The sequence below is a fragment of the Sapajus apella genome, unplaced genomic scaffold (genome assembly GCF_009761245.1).
Source record: "Sapajus apella isolate SASKATOON/1434 unplaced genomic scaffold, GSC_monkey_1.0 scaffold85, whole genome shotgun sequence".
NCBI classification, from domain to species: Eukaryota; Metazoa; Chordata; class Mammalia; order Primates; family Cebidae; genus Sapajus; species Sapajus apella.
In genome coordinates, this window is record NW_022437025.1 from 6,283,939 (window position 1) to 6,300,677 (window position 16,739).

The following is a 16,739-nucleotide window of genomic DNA, read 5'->3' on the forward strand; positions in this document are numbered from 1 at the left end:
TCATAGACGCATGCATTTTTTGGTCTGGCTTCTTTCACTTGGTGTGGTTATTTTGAGCTTCACCCTGGTTGTTGCGTGTGTCAATGGTTTGTTCCTTTCTCTTTGAGGAGTATTCTGTTCTATGGATATGCCGCAATTTATTTATTCCTTCCCCTGCTGATGGATATTTGAGTAGTTTCAAGTTCTGAGCTACTGTGCAGAAAGCTGCTATGAGCACAAATGTACGCACCTGTGTGAGTTTGTGAGCCTTCATTACTCTTGATGACAAGGATGGTTGGGTCGCATGGTAGATGCGTGCTTATCTTCACTCTTTAAGAAACTGCCCAGCTGTTTCCCACAGGGCTCTATCATTGTGCGTTCCCCCAGCAGTGTGTGAGGGGCGGCTTGCTCTGCATCTTCGCCAACTTGATATTATTAACCTTTTCAGTGTTCACCTGTCTGATGGGTCTACACTAGTATCTCGCTGCAATTTGCATTTGCATCTTGTGATGGCTGATGATGAGTGCCTTGCCATGTGCTTCCTGACCATTCTTGCATTTTGGTTTGGGAAGTGTCTGCCCAAATCTTTTGCCCATTTTAAATCAGGTTCTTCGTGTTTACTTACTGAGCTGTAAGAGGTTTTTAGACATCTGGGCTGCAAGGGGTTTACTAATACGTGTACTACGAATGCTTTCTCTCATTCCATGCCTTGCCATTTTCTTTTCATGGCAGTTTCTTTCACATAGCAAAGATTCAAGCTTTGACAAGGTTCAGTTTGTCAGTTTTCTGTTGTTTTTCACGCTTTTTGTGTCTTATCTAAGAAATCAAAGTTGCAAGGATATTTGAGTGGTTTCCAGTTCTGAGCTACCGTGCAGAAAGCTGCTATGAGCACAAATGTACGCACCTGTGTGAGTTTGTGAGCCTTCATTCCTCTTGATTACAAGGATGGTTGGGTCTCATGGTAGATGTGTGCTTATCTTCACTCCTTAAGAAACTGCCCAGCAGTTTCCCACAGGGCTCCATATCTTTTGTAATCTTCTATAATTTCTCCTGGAAGGCTCATAGTTTTAGCTTTTATGTTTAGGTAGAGGATGCATTTTTTTTTTTTTTGAAACAGAGTCTCACTCTGTTGCAGTGAGCTGAGGTGGCGCCATTGCACTGCAGTCTCAGGCTGGAGTGCAATGGCGCCATCTCGACTCACAGCAACCTCTGCCTCCCAGGTTCAAGCGAGTCTCCTGCCTCAGCCTCCTGAGTAGCTGCGACTACAGGCAAACGCCACCATGCCCAGCTAATTTTTGTATTTTCAGTAGAGATGGGATTCACCATGTTGGTCAGGCTGGTCTCGAACTCCTGACCTTGTGATTTGCCTGCCTCAGCCTCCCAAAGTGCTGGGATTACAGGTGTGAGCCACCGGCGCACCCGGCCTAGGTAGACGGTGCATTTCAATGTCAGTTTGTCAGGTGGTGTAAGGTAACAGCTGATATTCATTTGTCTCCCAATCATTTATTGGAAAGACTGTTTTCCTCATGGAATTGCCGGAGTGCCTTTGACAACAGTCAGTTGGCCGCAGATCTGTGGGTCTTGTGGCTTCTGCGTTCAGTTGTGTTGATGCATGTGTGCACCCTTTTCCTAGGACCACACTGTCTGCACCACTATATCTTTATATCGGCTTGGGGAAGCCCTCCACCTGTGTTCTTTTATTTATTTATTTTTTGCAAAGTTATTTTGGTTATTCTAGGTCTTGTTCTAACAGGAACACATTTTCACTTATTTAATCCTTACGACCCTCTGAGGCAGCTGTGACTATGACTACGGAAACCGAGGTTGGGAGAGGAAGAGTGACTTTCCCGGTAACTGAGGAGGGAGCGAGCCTTCCCCCGGGAGGTCTGGCTGCCGCACTTGCGCTGAGCCTCTTGGCAGACCCCACCACCCTCTCTTTGGGTTCCAACCATTCCCGGTACACAGCCCAGCCAAGAACTTGTGGGGCTGCAATGAGGGTGTCGATTTCCTTGTGTGTCTCCCTCTGAGCCATCGATACCACGAAGGCAGGAACTTGATACTGATCTCCCTGGCTCTCCACTGCAGACCTGGCCCAGAGTGGATACTGGTGAATGTCAGGGGCATGGCCGCATGCGTGAAGTCCACTCAGAAGGGAACCCAGTCAGCATCTGGCAGCCAGAGGGCCAGGTCCCCACAAACCCAGGCTCTCAGCAGGGAGCTGCCATGGTGCTGAAGAAGTGAAGGCAGGGCCCTGTGGACTGAGCTGGCAGTGGGGCCCCTGGAAGGCTATGAGTGTCCTAGGCTGCACACGTACCGTCAGGCATCGGGCCCAGCCTGACCTTCAGACCTGTCCGCGCCTGCTGATGAGACAGAGACATATTACACTTCTGTGAGGGGAGGGGGCGCATACGAGGGAGAGGAGGACCAGGGCCTGCTGTTGCCTCCCCAGGCTGGCACAGAGCAGGTTGGGCGAGTGGGGTGCTCTGAAGTTGCAGGTATGGATGTCCCTCCTGGAGGGGCAGACTGGAGGGGAGAGGGCTCTTGCGTTCAGCCTCTTGTCCAGTTCCTATTCATCCTGCCCCAAAGAGGTCACTGAGGGACCCCCGAGGCCGACTCTGTTCCCTCCCCTGCCCCTCGGCTGCAAGACCCCCACAGCACAGGGAGCAGCCCTCTGGGCAGCCCTTCCTAGGCAATAAGATTCTGTTTATCAAGCCAGCCCCGAGGCTGAGGCCTCCCACTGGCCTGGGGCGATTTCACCATGAACCTCCTCACTGGCTCATGATGGGGAGTAGTGGGGGTCCGTGGGAGCCTGGCTGTCATCGGAGCGAGCTCCCCATCCCGGCCTCTGCAGTGTGGGATGGCATGAGTGGGGGTTTCATGCAGGATGAGGGTCCTGCTGACTGGGATGTGGCCTTTGGAAGGGCCACACCGCCCTTTCATGGGAACCCGTAAGGCTGTGTGAGGAGTCCAAGCTCTGAAGTTGAACACTGGGATTTAGGCCCTAACTAAGGATTCCTACCAGTGTGGACTTAGGTGACTCACCTGGCCCACAGTGAGCCAGAGCTGGCTCACGTCAGTGCGTGGAAGCCAATAGTTACATTTTTAGGAATGTTTTGAGCCAGTTGCTCGACTGTGGGTAGCTTGGAAATCAGCCCTGGCTTGAATATTCATGCCACCGACTCAGCAGATGTCACAAACATGGGCCCTCTCTCTAACCCCTCCCAGCAGCTGGACAATGTGCCCGGGCTGGGAGTTGGTGTCTCCAGGAAAAACTGGAGGAAAGGAGCCGATAACCCATGGGCAGCAGTTGGGGCAGGGAGGGCTCCACACCTGCCTGGCTCCGTCAGCCCTGCCCGAATGTGCCTCCATTTGCTGTCTTTATAATGGGTGCACTGATCCCAGCTGCGAGGGGGTGTGGTGAGCTTAGAGGTACAAGCCATGAGGCACAAGGCGTGGCCTGAGGAGCCTGCAGCTCCGTCACTGTCACAGCTCGGGTGCACGGCTGTCCCTTGGTGGAGGGACCTGGGGCTGGCCTGGTCTGCACTTCATGGCACCCAGAGGACAGGCCCTGGGGTCCACCAGGCACAGAGAAGCAGCCTACTTCCGGGTCGAGCACAAGTTCAGCCCTCAGGAGCTGTGGCTTCCCCATATGGAAGGTGACAGTGTGCCATGCACCTGCCAGGGCTGCTGCGAGGGCTCGTGCACGCTGTGTGTGATGTTCCTATGTGAGTTCCCCAGTGACCCAGGTCCCACCGGGGTGGCTGGCATGTAACCAGGACAGGAACATCTCCAAAGCCACTTCCTTATTTGCAGCCTGGTGGCTGAAGCAGAGCATCTGTGCCTGCAGAGGGCCCATAAGCCTTCATGCCCAGTGGAGAGGGGTCCCTCGGGGAGGCTGAGACTCACTCCAGCCAGGGAGCAAGAACTGCCGCCGGGGGGCCACCAGGATGCTCCTTGTCAGTGAAGAGGGTCCCCTGGAGAGTGGCAGTGGCTCAATCAGGACGGCCTGCCCATTTCACAGGGGAGGAAACCGAGCCTCTGGAGGCCGAGCTGCCAGCAGTCATGGGGCCAGTGCAGAGCCAGAGCTGACCATGCTGTCTGAATGGCCCTCGGACACCACAGCAGCCCTGATGATGACAGAGGCTGGACCTGCTGATCAGCTTCTGCTGCGGGGTATCCCCGGCTCTGCCCGTGCCCCACCCCACACCTTCACAGGGGTGGACTGTCACCCTCTAGCAGACTGTCCCCCAGAGACTGGGACACAGAACCTCTCCACAAGGAGGGAGGAAAGGGAGGTGGAAACCAGCCTTTCCCTGGACAGCGGGTGGTCCTTGCTGCATCACCCCACCTTTGGTCAGATTGGTCTGGGAGGGCTGGACAGGCCCATGGGGTCCATTTCTCAGTTCCCGTTGCCTGACATAAGCTCTGGCACTTAGTAGGTGCTCAGTAAATACTTTTCAGATAAATAAACGGTCTCCTGTGGGGACATGAACAATGTCCAGGCTGGCCACAGGGAAGGAGCAGTGTCAGAAGTGGGGAGTGAGAGGGTGAGTCAGGCAGATGAGGCCTTTATTCAAAGGGTACTAGGGAGCCATGGAAGGTTTTAGGGAGGGCCATCAGATGAGGTTTTCATTTTAGAAACGTCCTTCTGGCTGCCGGCGGATGGTGCCAAGATGAAGAAGGAAACCCAGAGAGGAGGGAGGCTCTCGGGTGAGAGGTGACCGTGGCCAGGCAGGGTGGAGGCAGGGGAGGTGGGTAGAGGGGGGCTGCTGGCTCTGCTAGCTGTGACCCCAGAACCCAAAAGACAAAGCAGCTTAGAGCCTGACCCTTGCCTGGAGCAGACAGGCCTGGAAAGGGGACTCATGGACACACTGATGTGATGGGACCTGAGAGGTGTTCCTGTCACCAGGCCGGCTTGACCCCATTGTCCGCTTGCCGTTTGGGGTCTTGAAAGCTGGCTGCAGCCCGAGCGGAGAGGACAGGGCCTGTGGGACCCCAGGTGCTGGGAGCACAGAAGCCAGCTCAGCCCATCTGGCCTGGCACAGGTGCAAGTGATCGGTTGTATCAGTGTCAGGCCTCCGTGCCTCCTATCCTGGCAGGGGAACAGCACAGCAGGGGTCACAGAGTGCTGCGGCAAGAGCGGCTCTTAGTGCCATTATTTTGCAAATGGGAAAACTGAGACTCAGAATGCAGATTCCAGGCCCCAGCAATTCAGGTCCCATCCATCTGTGCCCAGCCCTGGGAATCTTCGCCTTTCGGAGACAAGCCCAGGGGACTGTGTGTGGGACTTCAAAGGACTCTCTGACTGACACAAGCAGGCAGGGGCAGTCAAACCAGGTCCCCCAGCAGCAATTCACCACATCTCAAACTCTTCCTCTGTCATCGATCAATCTTTCAGTGTCCACATAGTTCTGTGATTTGCTTTGCATACATAGTAGTGATAATTACAGCAATGTTTCTAGCAGTTTCTTGGTGCCAGACACTTCTTTGTTGCCTCATTGAATCTTCACCACCAACCCTGAATATGAAACCCATTTTAGAGATTAGGAAACTGAGGCTTAGAGACTGTCTGTAACTGGCTGGGAATCAGACAGCCCCACTGAGGCACTTTACCAGTCATCCCTTTACCAGTGGTTCTTAAACCTCAGCACACCCAGGAGAACCTGTCAGAATGCAGATTACAGGTCCCAGCAAGTCTGGTCCCATCTATCTGGGCTCCTGGGAATCTTGGTCCTTAGGAGAGAAGCCCATGTGTGCAGGGTTTTCTGGAGCTTGTGTTGCAAGAAGGCAGGCAGGGAGCATGTGCTCTTCTCTTGACCTCTCTTAGCTTGACCCTGTCCCAAGGCCAGCTGCTGGCCTCAGCCTGTCTGGTCACCTTTGAAAGTCCACCGGGGTCTGATTGAGGGTTGGCCATGCTGAAGCCAGGCTGGGTGTCATCCTTGCTCCGAGCAGAGTCCAACCTGGCTAGAGTCAAACCCGGCAGCTTGACCAGATCCTACTGACCACAGGCCAATCCACAGCTGTCCTGTCCACCCTCTCCCAGGCCCATCTGCCTCTGTGCCGAGGCTGGCAGACACAGACACTCCATCAGGCGCGCCCCATCTGGCCTGAGCATGGAGAAACTGGCAGCAGCAGCCCCTGGCCTCCCCAACCCCTGTCCCTGTGCACTGCCCATGGGAAGAGCTGTGGCACTCCACGCTGGCTCTGGCTCCTGCAGGAGCAGGGCTGGGTGCAGACACAGGTTGGGGGCCGAGGACATGGGGGCATTCGTAGGCTCTGACTCTCTTCTCACTCTCTTCTGGGGACTGGGTTTCTGCTGGAAGAGAAAGGGACCAGTCTTAAAAGACGTCATGATTACAATGGAATATTATTTCAGCTTTGAAAAGGAATGATGTACTGATATGTGTCACAGCGTGGATGAACCCTGAAAGCATTCTCTAACTAAAAAAAGCCAGACAGACCCCAAAGGCCATGGGCTGTGTGATTCTATTTACATAAAACATCCAATTAGGCAAAATCCATAGAGACAGGAAGTAGATGAGTGATTTCTGGGAGCTTGGGGCAGGGGCGATAGGGAATGGCTGCCGATGGGTGTGGGTTTCTTTTTGGGGAGGTGGGAATGTTCTGGCATTAGACTGCGGTGATCATTCTAGAACTGTGAGAATCTGTTAAAATCCAATGAAGTGTATACTTTAAAGTGGTGAATTTCATGTTGTATATATTGTAACTCAACTTTAGAAATGCTAAACAGAGACTCTGTATCCGTTAAACAAGAACTCGCCATTCATTAAGATCCTGGTAAATGAATAACTGAATGACTGAGTGTATTTCCTGCGTGTCGGACACATGCTAGGTGATGCGTCAGTAAACCTGCTCCTGGAAGGGTGTGTGTTCCCGTGTCTGCCTCACAGGTGGACAGATCGACTCAGAGAGGTGAAGGGCTTTGCTCAAGGTCACACAGCTGGTCAGGGTGGAATTCAAACACAGGTCTTTCCCCCTTTCCACACGGTGGCAGTTCAGGGATCACTGCATGCTAAGGGCATAGCCATGGCAGCTCCAGACCTCCGGCCCCCCTCAGGGCTTCCCCTGCCGCCCGTCTCCCCAAGGGTCATTGTGTCGGCCACACATTCCTGGCGTCCTCAGTTCTGGCTGGCTGACCACCGGTCACAGCCACGTCTTGGGACCACAGTTGGAGGTGTCAGCATCCTATTTCACCTGGCGCTCTTGGGGTGGAGGCTGGGATCATGGAATTCTTTTTCCATGGCCTTTAAGACAAATCAATGCTATGCCCAGTTTAAATGTTTACATAACTCATTATCTGCCGGCTCTGCTGTTTCAGTGTGCTTTTCTTTTTATAAACCAAACTCAGGGGAGGTGATATGAAGTACGGGACTTGCCCAGCATGGCCCAGTGGATGTGGAGAGGATTCAGTGTGGCAACAAGAGCGAGTTCCCTGCACAGGACCTGCCATCGGGCTCATCCTAGCCTCCTCCCTCATCTGCTGGCGTCCTTTACACTACAGGGGAGGAGGGGGAGGCCCAGAGAGGGGAGGTGGCTTGCCCAGGGTCACAGCCACAATGAGGTGGAATAGGGACTGTCCCCAAGGTGTGTGTGGGGTGGGATCCAGGCTCCTGCCAGATGCCAGGGCGGCAGAGCCCTCACAGGCAGAGCCTGGGGTCCTGGGTGTCCAGGTTTCGTGGGGGGGGCAGGTGGCAGCTGGGACCCACCCCATGCAGACAGTCCCCCAAATCCCCCAAAAATACTCCCACCAGCACCTTCACCTTTTCCTTCAGCCAAGTGACCAAAGCACGACTCACCATCTGCCCTGGCCACAGCGTCCCCGCTGTCCCCACCCTAGCCTCTGACCACAGGCCTGGGAGCTGCCCCTTTTCCACCAAGTTGAGGCTGCAGGAGGAATCCTCTCATCAGGCCCGCTGTACGGCAGGGGTGGTGATGAAATGCGGGGTTTCTGCAGCGAGCATGTAATTCAGTAGTAAGGTGGTCATCACTCCCGGCTGGTGCCTGAACTCGTGGTGAGCCGGGAGGAGAGGAGTACAGAGGGCTGGCCAGCAGGCCTGGCTGTGACCTTGGTGCCCTTGCAGCGCTCAGGCCCCACTCATAAAACCCTGTCAGGAATATTCCGTTCCCTGGCCCGGGATGAAGTCCTCATCTTCTGATCACCCTTGGAGAGCTCGGCGGCCTCCCGTCACTCACTCAGTGGTGATGTCCAGTCCGGGCAACAGTCTGACTCTGCCCAGACTTGGTGCTTCCCCTCCGTGCTCCCAGCACAGGGTATGCTCCCTGCTGGGCAGCGACATGGGAAGGCGCCGGCTGCAGCCCCTTTCAGGCAGCTCTCGTTGGCTGGGAAAGGACCTTGGGTATGGGCCACCTTCTACCTGCCTGTGGCTGTGCCCACTGTGGGTGCGCTTGGCAGGTGATTCCAGCTGCTCTCACCTGTCACAATGCCTTCACAGGGCAGTCTGGAAGTTTCCTGTAGAGCCGTCTCTTGCAGAGTCCCTACCTAGGGAACCCCTGCTGTATGCCCTGAGGCCAGTATCGGCCTGTGGCTCTGCTCAACCCCCAGGCACAGAGTATGCACCCCACCCTCCCTCTGCTGTGTTCTCCACGCCTCTCCAGGCAGCCAGCACGCAGGACCTAAGGTGATACAGCTCGTTCCCATCCCCTGGAAGCACGTGGAGGCAGAAGCCACATCCCTGGCAGAATCAGACCCCACACTCTGGACCCTTTAGCTCTGAGTCTCAGGCCAGGGTCTCCCCCCTGCAGGAAACATTTTGGGCCTTTTGAGGGTCTCTTTCACAGAGGTGAGTGGGGCCTCTGCTCAGCACCTGCTTTCTCCTTCAGCAACTCCTCAGCACCCCATCTCTGACCCCACAAATGTGGCAAGGAGAACCAGGCCTGGGGGGCAGGTTCAAGCACTCGGGAGGCAGCCTGCTGGCGTCGTCTCCGCCCTCCCCTTACTAGCTGAGCAGCTGTTGGCAAGTTGTCTTCTCTGTGCCTCAGTTTCTCCATCTGTACAATGGGGATGCCAACAGCACACAACTTTGTGGAGTTGTTAAAAAGGTTCAGTATAGATATAAAGTGCTAAAGCTGGGGCCTGGCTCCCAGGATTTACTACCCAGTGCCCAGAGGGTTTACTATGATAACCAAAGGCGCCAGGCCACCCTGCTGGACCCGGAGTCAGTGGGGAGGCGGCTCCCCATCTCCCTATTCCAGCGTCAGCCCGGTGCTGGGGAACTTCGCTCGCCAAGCCTGTGCCAAGCACTGACGGCTGCAGGAGCCCCTTCCTCTCCCTGATGTTTCCCTTTAGCAGCCGGAGGACCCCTCCTTCCTCTCCCACCTCCATCCTTAGCAGCCCTGATACCTCTGACAATGCTAATTAAATGCAACAACCTCATCAGAAGGCTCAAGCTGAGCTTGCCCAAGGCCCCCCCCTGCCCTGAGCCCTGATGGATCATTAATGGTGTCAGCAGCACTTACGGTGATGGACGAGGGGAGTAAGTCCCTGACGGGCATCTTCATCTCCTGTCTTCAGGCCTGGGCCAGAGTTTCCAGGGAACATCCTAGTCCACAGAATCGTTTGAATTTCACATTTACCATGGAACTATGGCCAGGCAGGGATGACAATTTCCAGTGTATCCAGGGCTCAGAGAGGGTGAGTGATTTGGGTAAGGGAACACAGCTAGTAAGCAATAGGACTGGGACTGGATTACCACCGTCTTGATGAAAGCTACAGGGGGCATCTGTAAGATCCAAGGGTGAAGCCCCCGCCAGGTGGCACATGGAGAAGAGGGCCAGCAAGAGCCACCGGCTTGGGGGCAGCCCGGTTCTCGGGGGTGGAGCCTGCCCGCTCTCGTTTCTGCTCTGTGTCCATTTCCTAGGAAAGCTGTGACACAGTGCCACAAACCGGTGGCTTAAAACAACCGAAATTTGTTCTCTCATAGTTCTGGAGGCCAGAAGTGTGCAATCACGATGCCGGCAGGGCCGGGCCCCCTCTGACGGCTGTGGGGAGGACTCTGTTCCCGGCCTCGCCCCGGCTTCCGTGGTGGCCGGCAGTCCTCGGCATTTCTCGGCTTAGAGATACGTCCCTCCAGCCGCTGCCTCTGCCTCCCCGTGGCCTCCTCCCTGTATCTGTGTGTGCTGTGTCTTCATATGGCCTTCTTATCAGGACACCAGTCTTGGACCTAGGGCCCCCCATCATCCAGTGTGACCACATCTGAACTTGATCATCTGCAAAGACTCGATTAAGTTCACATCCATAGGTACCAGGGGCTAGGATTTTAACATCATTTGTGGGACACAGCTCCACCCACGATATCATATTTGCCCATCTCTTTCTGGCTCTGGCATGCAGGGACCTGTTACCGGGCAGGTCACTTGGGATATCACACTCACCCTTCTGGCCACCCACTGGTAGGTCTGTTTTGTGCCTAGCACCAGGGGGCTGGCTGAGATCTCCTTGTCCAGTGGCCCCTGTGTGCCCCACACTGCCTCTTCCGACCCTGCCTCTCCATTTGGGGGTTGCCCTAGAGCTTCCCAGGTAGGGAGGGGGCACCTCACGAGGGAAGGTCAGCATGATTTTCCATGGACTTCTCATCACCCATACAGTGACTTGGGGCACTGCACCCAGTGGCTGATCTGGGACCCTGAGCTCGAGGCTGCAGCTCGTGGCAGCTCCAGGCCCTGCGGTGTGGGGGCAGGGACGGCCAAAAAGAGCACATCACAGAGGCTCTGCCACTTAGGGCACTTCGGGCAAGTTTGAGCAAGTTTCCTTGTCTGTAGGTAGAGAATAATAATTGGTTGATGGGATTATTCTGAGATGAAAGCGCCAGTCGTTGGGAAAGCTTCAGCTGAAATGGCTTTTTTTTTTTTTTTTTTCCCCTTCATTCTTTTTTTTTCTTTGAGACAGAGTCTCACTCTGTTGCCCAGGCTGGAGTGCAGGGGCACAATCTCAGCTCACTGCAACCTCTGCTTCCTGTGTTCAAGCAATTCTCCTGCCTCAGCCTCCCAAGTAGCTGGGGATTACAAGCATGTGCCATCATGCCCGGCTAATTTTGTATTTTTAGTAGAGATGGGGTTTTACTGTGTTAGCCAGGATGGTCTTGATCTCCTGAACTCATGATCTGCCTGCCTCAGCCTCCCTAAGTGCTAGGATTACAGATGTGAGCCACTGCATCCGGTCCTTTTTTTTTTTTGAGATGGAGTTTCGCTGTTGTCACCCAGGCTGGAGTGGTGCAATGGCGTGATCTTGGCTCACTGCAACCTCCACCTCCCGGGTTCCAGCAGTTCTCCTGTGTCAGCCTCCCAAGTAGCTGGAATTACAGGAGCCCGCCACATTGCCTGGCTAATTTTCTTTTTTTTTTTTTTTTTAGTAAAGACAGGGTTTCATCATGTTGGCCAGGCTGGTCTTGAACTCCTGACCTCAGGTGATCCACCCACCTCACCTCCCAAAGTTCTGGGATTATAGGTGTGAGCCACCGTGCCTGGCCTGCCCTTCATTCTTGACAAATATTTTGACTGAATTCAGAATTCTGGGTTTCTAGGTTTTAAAATTTTCTTTAGGCACATTAAAAGAGTCATCTGGGCACCATTATTTCTGCCGACAAGCTGTATCTGAGTCCTGGTGTCTGAATGGAATATGTTGTTTTTATCCCAGCTGCATTAGCATTTTCTCAGTATTTACACTTCCAGCAGTTTGCACTTTGACCATGACGTACCTCAGTGTAATTTTCCTTGTATTTATCCTGCTTGGAGTTAGCCAAGCTCCTTAAGTTTGTAAATTGATGTCTTTTACCAAATTGGGGAATTTTTCGGTCATTATTTATTCATGTCTTCTTTTTAGCACATTCTTTCTCTCCCTTCCCTCTCCAACACCCATCACATGTGTGTTCAGCCTTTTGATATTATCCGACAGGTCTTTGAGGATCTTATTATCATTGTTATTATACTTTAAGTTCTGGGGTACATGTGCAGAACATGCAGATTTGTTACATAGGTATACACATGAGGATCTTTTTTGTTAAAAAAAAGTATTTTTTTCTCTCTGTTCTTCAGATTGGGTAATTTCTATTGAAATTATCTTCAAGTTCACTAACGCTTCTATTTTCTCAGATTTTCTGTTAAGCAGTGATTTTTTTTCTGTCTCAGACATTGAATTATGAAGCTGTAGAATTTTCATTTAGTTCTTTTAAAAATTGTTTATATTTCTCTTCTGAGATTTATTTCCTTTTCTTAAGCATGAGCCAGTTTCCTTTACATCTTTTAACACAGTTATCATAGTGACTTTAGAAATCTTTATTTGCCAATTGCAGTAGCCAGCACATTTCAGGGTGAGTTTCCACTGATTCTCTTTTATATTAAGCATGGGTGGTTTTCCTATTTCATTGTATATCTTCACATAATTTTGGATCATATCCTGGGTGTTGTGAATGAAGCACGAGAGAGACTCTAGATTCTTACTGCTTTCCCTCAAGGAACATTTTTGTTTTGCTTTGTGCTTGGAAGCAGTTAACTTGGCTGAAAGCGACTGGAAACTTCTGCAGCGGTGAGCGGTGAGCAGTGGCAGGAGTCTCTGTTCACTTCTTTTAGCCCTGGCTGGGCTGCAGCTGCTGGAGCTCTGTTCCATGTGTGCGCGGTGTGGGGTCAGCCCAAGATGAGGGCAGATTGATTTGCCCCATTGGGGATCCGTCTTGGTGGCTGTCGTCATTCCAGGATTTTGACTTTTCCAGCTGCCATGAGTGTCGCAGACTGTTTTCTGCTTTTTCAAGCCAGTGAGACTCTGGCTTTCTGTCTGAGCTCTGGCAGCTCCGTGACACAGGCTGGGACTTGTCCTCAGGCTGAAAGCCATGAAACCAGCAAAGCCGACGCCGGCTGTCCTCCCAACTGCTGACCGCCTGCAGCGTCGCTGCGGCCTCACCCTCCGATGCCTTCGGAGAGGGTCGTTTTGTTGCTGTTTCATCGAGTGTGTAGTCTGTAGTTATTTGTGAGAAAGTCGCCGCACTAGCAGCTCTGAGGCCATTATTACTAGAAGCATTTAGAGCAGTGACTGGTGGACAGTCAGCACTGAAGAAATGTGAGTTAATGTGGTCAACCACAGTGCAGTGTTGTTTTCTCTGGTCAAGGCTAGAGACGACGTGGACATAGCACCATGCAGGAGGTGTCGGTACCCTGCGAAGGGCACACAACGGCCTTAAGATGGCAGTCGCAGGCTATGCATGGTGGCTCCCGCCTGCAATCCCAGCACTTTGAGAGGCCAAGGTGGGCAGATCACTTGAGGTCGGGAGTTTGAGACCAGCCTGACCAATATGGTGAAACCCCGCTTCTACTAAAAATACAAAAATTAGCTGGACGTGGTGGCACGCGCCTGTAATCCCAGCTACTTGGGAGGCTGAGGCACGAGAATCATTTGAACCCAGGAGGCGGAGGTCACAATAAGCCAAGATCACGCCACTGCTCTCCAGCCTGGGTGACAGAGTGAGGCTCTGTCTCAAAAATAAATAAATAAATAAAAAAGACTGCAGTTGTAGGAGAGACCACTGAACTGGGGGAGGGGGAAAGGGGACTATCCAGGAAGGCTTCCTGGAGGAGGCGGTATTGGGGCTGGAAATGTGTCAGATAATCCGAGATGAGAGAATGGACTTTCTTCACAGAGTTGCTGCCAAGACAACAAATTCTCAGCCTTGCTGAGAATTTCTGGCTCTCAAGAGAGGCAACTTTTCCTGAGGCAAATCCTGAAGACATTTACCTATAAAAATGAGTAGATGTTAAACATCTACTAGGTCCTTCACAGGCCAGAGGCAGCAGTGCCCCGGCCTGGGCAGGAGGGCATCTGAGGCCAGGTGGTAGTTCTGTACATGTTTGCAGCGGAGGACTGGTGGGACTGGCAGGCGGGACCATCCGCGGTGAGACTGGGCCCCAGATCCATCGTCACGTTGTGGAGCTTGTGCTTCTGTTGTAGCCAGGAGCACAGGTGACCGGGAGCTTTCGTTTCTGTCCAGTGCATTTTGGTGATTCATTATTCCTACAGTCCTGGTCCTCTCTGCCTCTCTCCCTTGTCTCACTTGAACCTCTAATCCTGGGAAGGCTCCCCCATAAGCACACTACAGATCACAAAACCGAGGCTCAGAGAGCTTGTGTGGCTTACCCAGGGCCACACACTGAGGCACCCCAGCCAAAACTCCAGCCAGTACTTGTCTGCAAAGAGCTCACAGTGTCATCTCTCGTGGAGGGAGCCTCCGCCGCCTCTGCTGCCAAATGAAAATCACACGGTGTCTCCTGCAGGGACTGGCGTGAGGTTGAAGGAGGTGGCAGATATGAAAATGACATACAAATTGTAAATTGTCCGCAGACATTAGTGTGTGTTGCTGTGGTAACCACCCAGCATTTGTGGAGTGCGTTTGCTCTGGATGGCAATAGTTACATTGGCATTTTAATTTAATGGCATTGTTATTTTCCCATCATAAAAATAATACCCACTATGTGTGTGCCCAGCCTCATCAAATTATATGCATTATGTGCAGTGTTTATATACTGATTGTACCCCAATACAGCTATTAAAACATGATGTAACTTCCATACAGAAAATCTAGAAAACAGGTACCCTAAAGCGACCTCTGTTCACATTTTGGAGAATTCTCTTCCAGCCTCCCCCCACCAACCCTGCCACCCAGTTTCTTTGCTTATTTCACATGGCTATGATCACTGGTATAGATAATTACAAGCATTTTATACCCAATTTTATATCTCGCTCCGTCTCCCTCAGGGGGTTTTAATATGAAATAGCAAGAACCAGTGTCCTGTCTGGGACCCTAGCACAGGTAGGCTGTGGTTCTGGCTTCAGCCCAGAGGTATCTGAGCGTCCCTGGGCCAGGGCAGGCTGTCCTACAAAGGAACAATGTCAGGACGGAGACAGCTGGGACCTGACCCTGTTCCTGACTCCATGCCTGGTGGGCGTTTCCGTGTTCCCACAGAACTGCTTTTCTTGTCTTTTTAAGTTTAATGACGTGCGTCTGACTTGATGGATGGATGGATACGTCCAGCCCGTCATCCCACTTCTAACCACCTTCTCTCACTCTTTCCTGTGGCCTCAAAGCTGTCATTGACTCATGGCTCAGAAGGCCAATGCAGGGCAGGAATTGTCCTAAACAGCCTGGACTGGATAAAGAAAAAGCGTTTCTGGCCGGGTGCGGTGGCTCACACCTGTAATCCCAGTATACTGGGAGGCTGAGGCGGGCAGATTACAAGGTCAAGAGGTCGAGACCATCCTGGCCAACATGGTGAAACCCCGTCTCTACTAAAAATACAAAAATTAGCTGGGCCTGGTGGTGCGCGCCTGTAGTCCCAGCTACTCGGGAGGCTGAGGCAGGAGAATTGCTTGAACCTGGGAGGTAGAAGTGGTAGTGAACTGAGATTGTGTCACTGCACTCCAGCCTGGTGCCTGGTGACAAAGCGAGACTCTGTCTCAAAAAAAAAAAAAAAACGCATTTCTTGGATAGGTATCTCTGGCACGCTTACTGGGTACAGGCACCATTTGACGCTGTGCATTAAGCCTGAGATTCCTGCCCTCATGGAGTTTAAGTTCTGGCCAGGAAGACAGCCAAGAGGTGATAAAAGCCTTTATAGAAAGAAAAACATCAGATCAGGTTGGGGCAGGGATGGTCAGGGTGTCCTGGGTGAGGGTGCTGGGGTGCAGACAGCAATTTCAGCAAGGGGGTCCAAGCTGTGCTCACGGAGAAGGCAGCAGTCGAGTGGAATTGGAAGAGCAGGACAGGGCTGTGTGGCGTGCATGGGAAGGCCACTGCAGGCCGGGAGAGCAGGTCTTGGGACAGAAGGTAGCCGGGACTTTTGGGAAAGGGCAAGGACCCTGGAGTTTGCAGGGGAATAAACAGGTGGAGAGCAGTAGATGAGGCTGGGGAAGGGGAGAAGGTACCTTTTGCTGAGTTAAAAACAAGAGATCCCGTGCATATGACAGTAAACGTTTTCATCATCTTGCACCTTTGATTCTGTGGTCTGGGCTTGGCTGGGCTTGCCCTGCTCTGTGGGTCAGCAGGGCCCTGCTGGAAGCTGGGCTTGGCCGGGGTGTTGGGGGGTCTGCTGCACCCGCTCCTCCTCCGCCCCTCAGGGACCAGTGGGCCAGCCTGCACAGGTCCTGCTCCTGGCCCCGCAGAGGCGTGGATGGCAACCCCAGTGCATAAGCCCCTTTGCGTCTCTGCTTATGGCTTTTCGCATTGCTGTTCTGCAGGCCAAAGCAAAACACAGGGACAAGCCCAGAATCAAGGTGGGGGACAGAGAGCAGGTTACCTGGCCCAGTGTGCGGGGGGGTGAAGGTTTGGATCCGGATGTGGCCCCCCTGGGCCAGGGGTGCTGCTTTTAGACCACTCTGTGCTTTCCTCTGAGTGTACAATGGGAGTCGCTAGAGGGTTTTGAGCAGGGGAGTGCCAGGATCAGTCCTGGGTGTTACCAGCCTCTCTCATGCCAGTCTGTTGAGGCTATGTCATAGCCAGGCCAGGGAGAAAGAGCTATGGCAGTCATCCAGTGAGAGGTGGGAGAGTGGCTGGCATCCCGATACGCTGTGAAGGCTGAGTGGGCAGGACTGGATGTGGGGTGTGTGAGAGAGAGCGAGAGCGAGAGCGAGAGAGAGAGACAGAGAGAGAGAGACAGAGACAGAGACAGAGACAGAGAGACAGAGAGAGAGAGAGACAGAGAGAGAGAGAGAGAGAGAGACAGAGAGAGAGAGAGAGAGA

General features: G+C 53.0%; 1 protein-coding gene across 4 annotated transcripts in view; it reads left to right on the forward strand.

Annotated features, from left to right (window-relative positions):
* The window catches only part of PPP2R2C (protein phosphatase 2 regulatory subunit Bgamma), a 237,778-nt gene that overhangs the window by 162,651 nt on the left and 58,388 nt on the right, over positions 1-16,739 (forward strand). Inside the window, exon 1 of one of the 4 annotated variants that reach the window (XM_032254148.1) lies at positions 8,427-8,472. The exons of the other annotated variants lie outside the window; for them this stretch is intronic. Within the exon in view, the coding sequence (XP_032110039.1) occupies positions 8,442-8,472 (31 nt within the window). The 5' untranslated portion in view covers positions 8,427-8,441. Of the gene's footprint in view, positions 1-8,426; positions 8,473-16,739 lie in introns of those variants that run through there. 4 annotated transcript variants of the gene reach the window in all.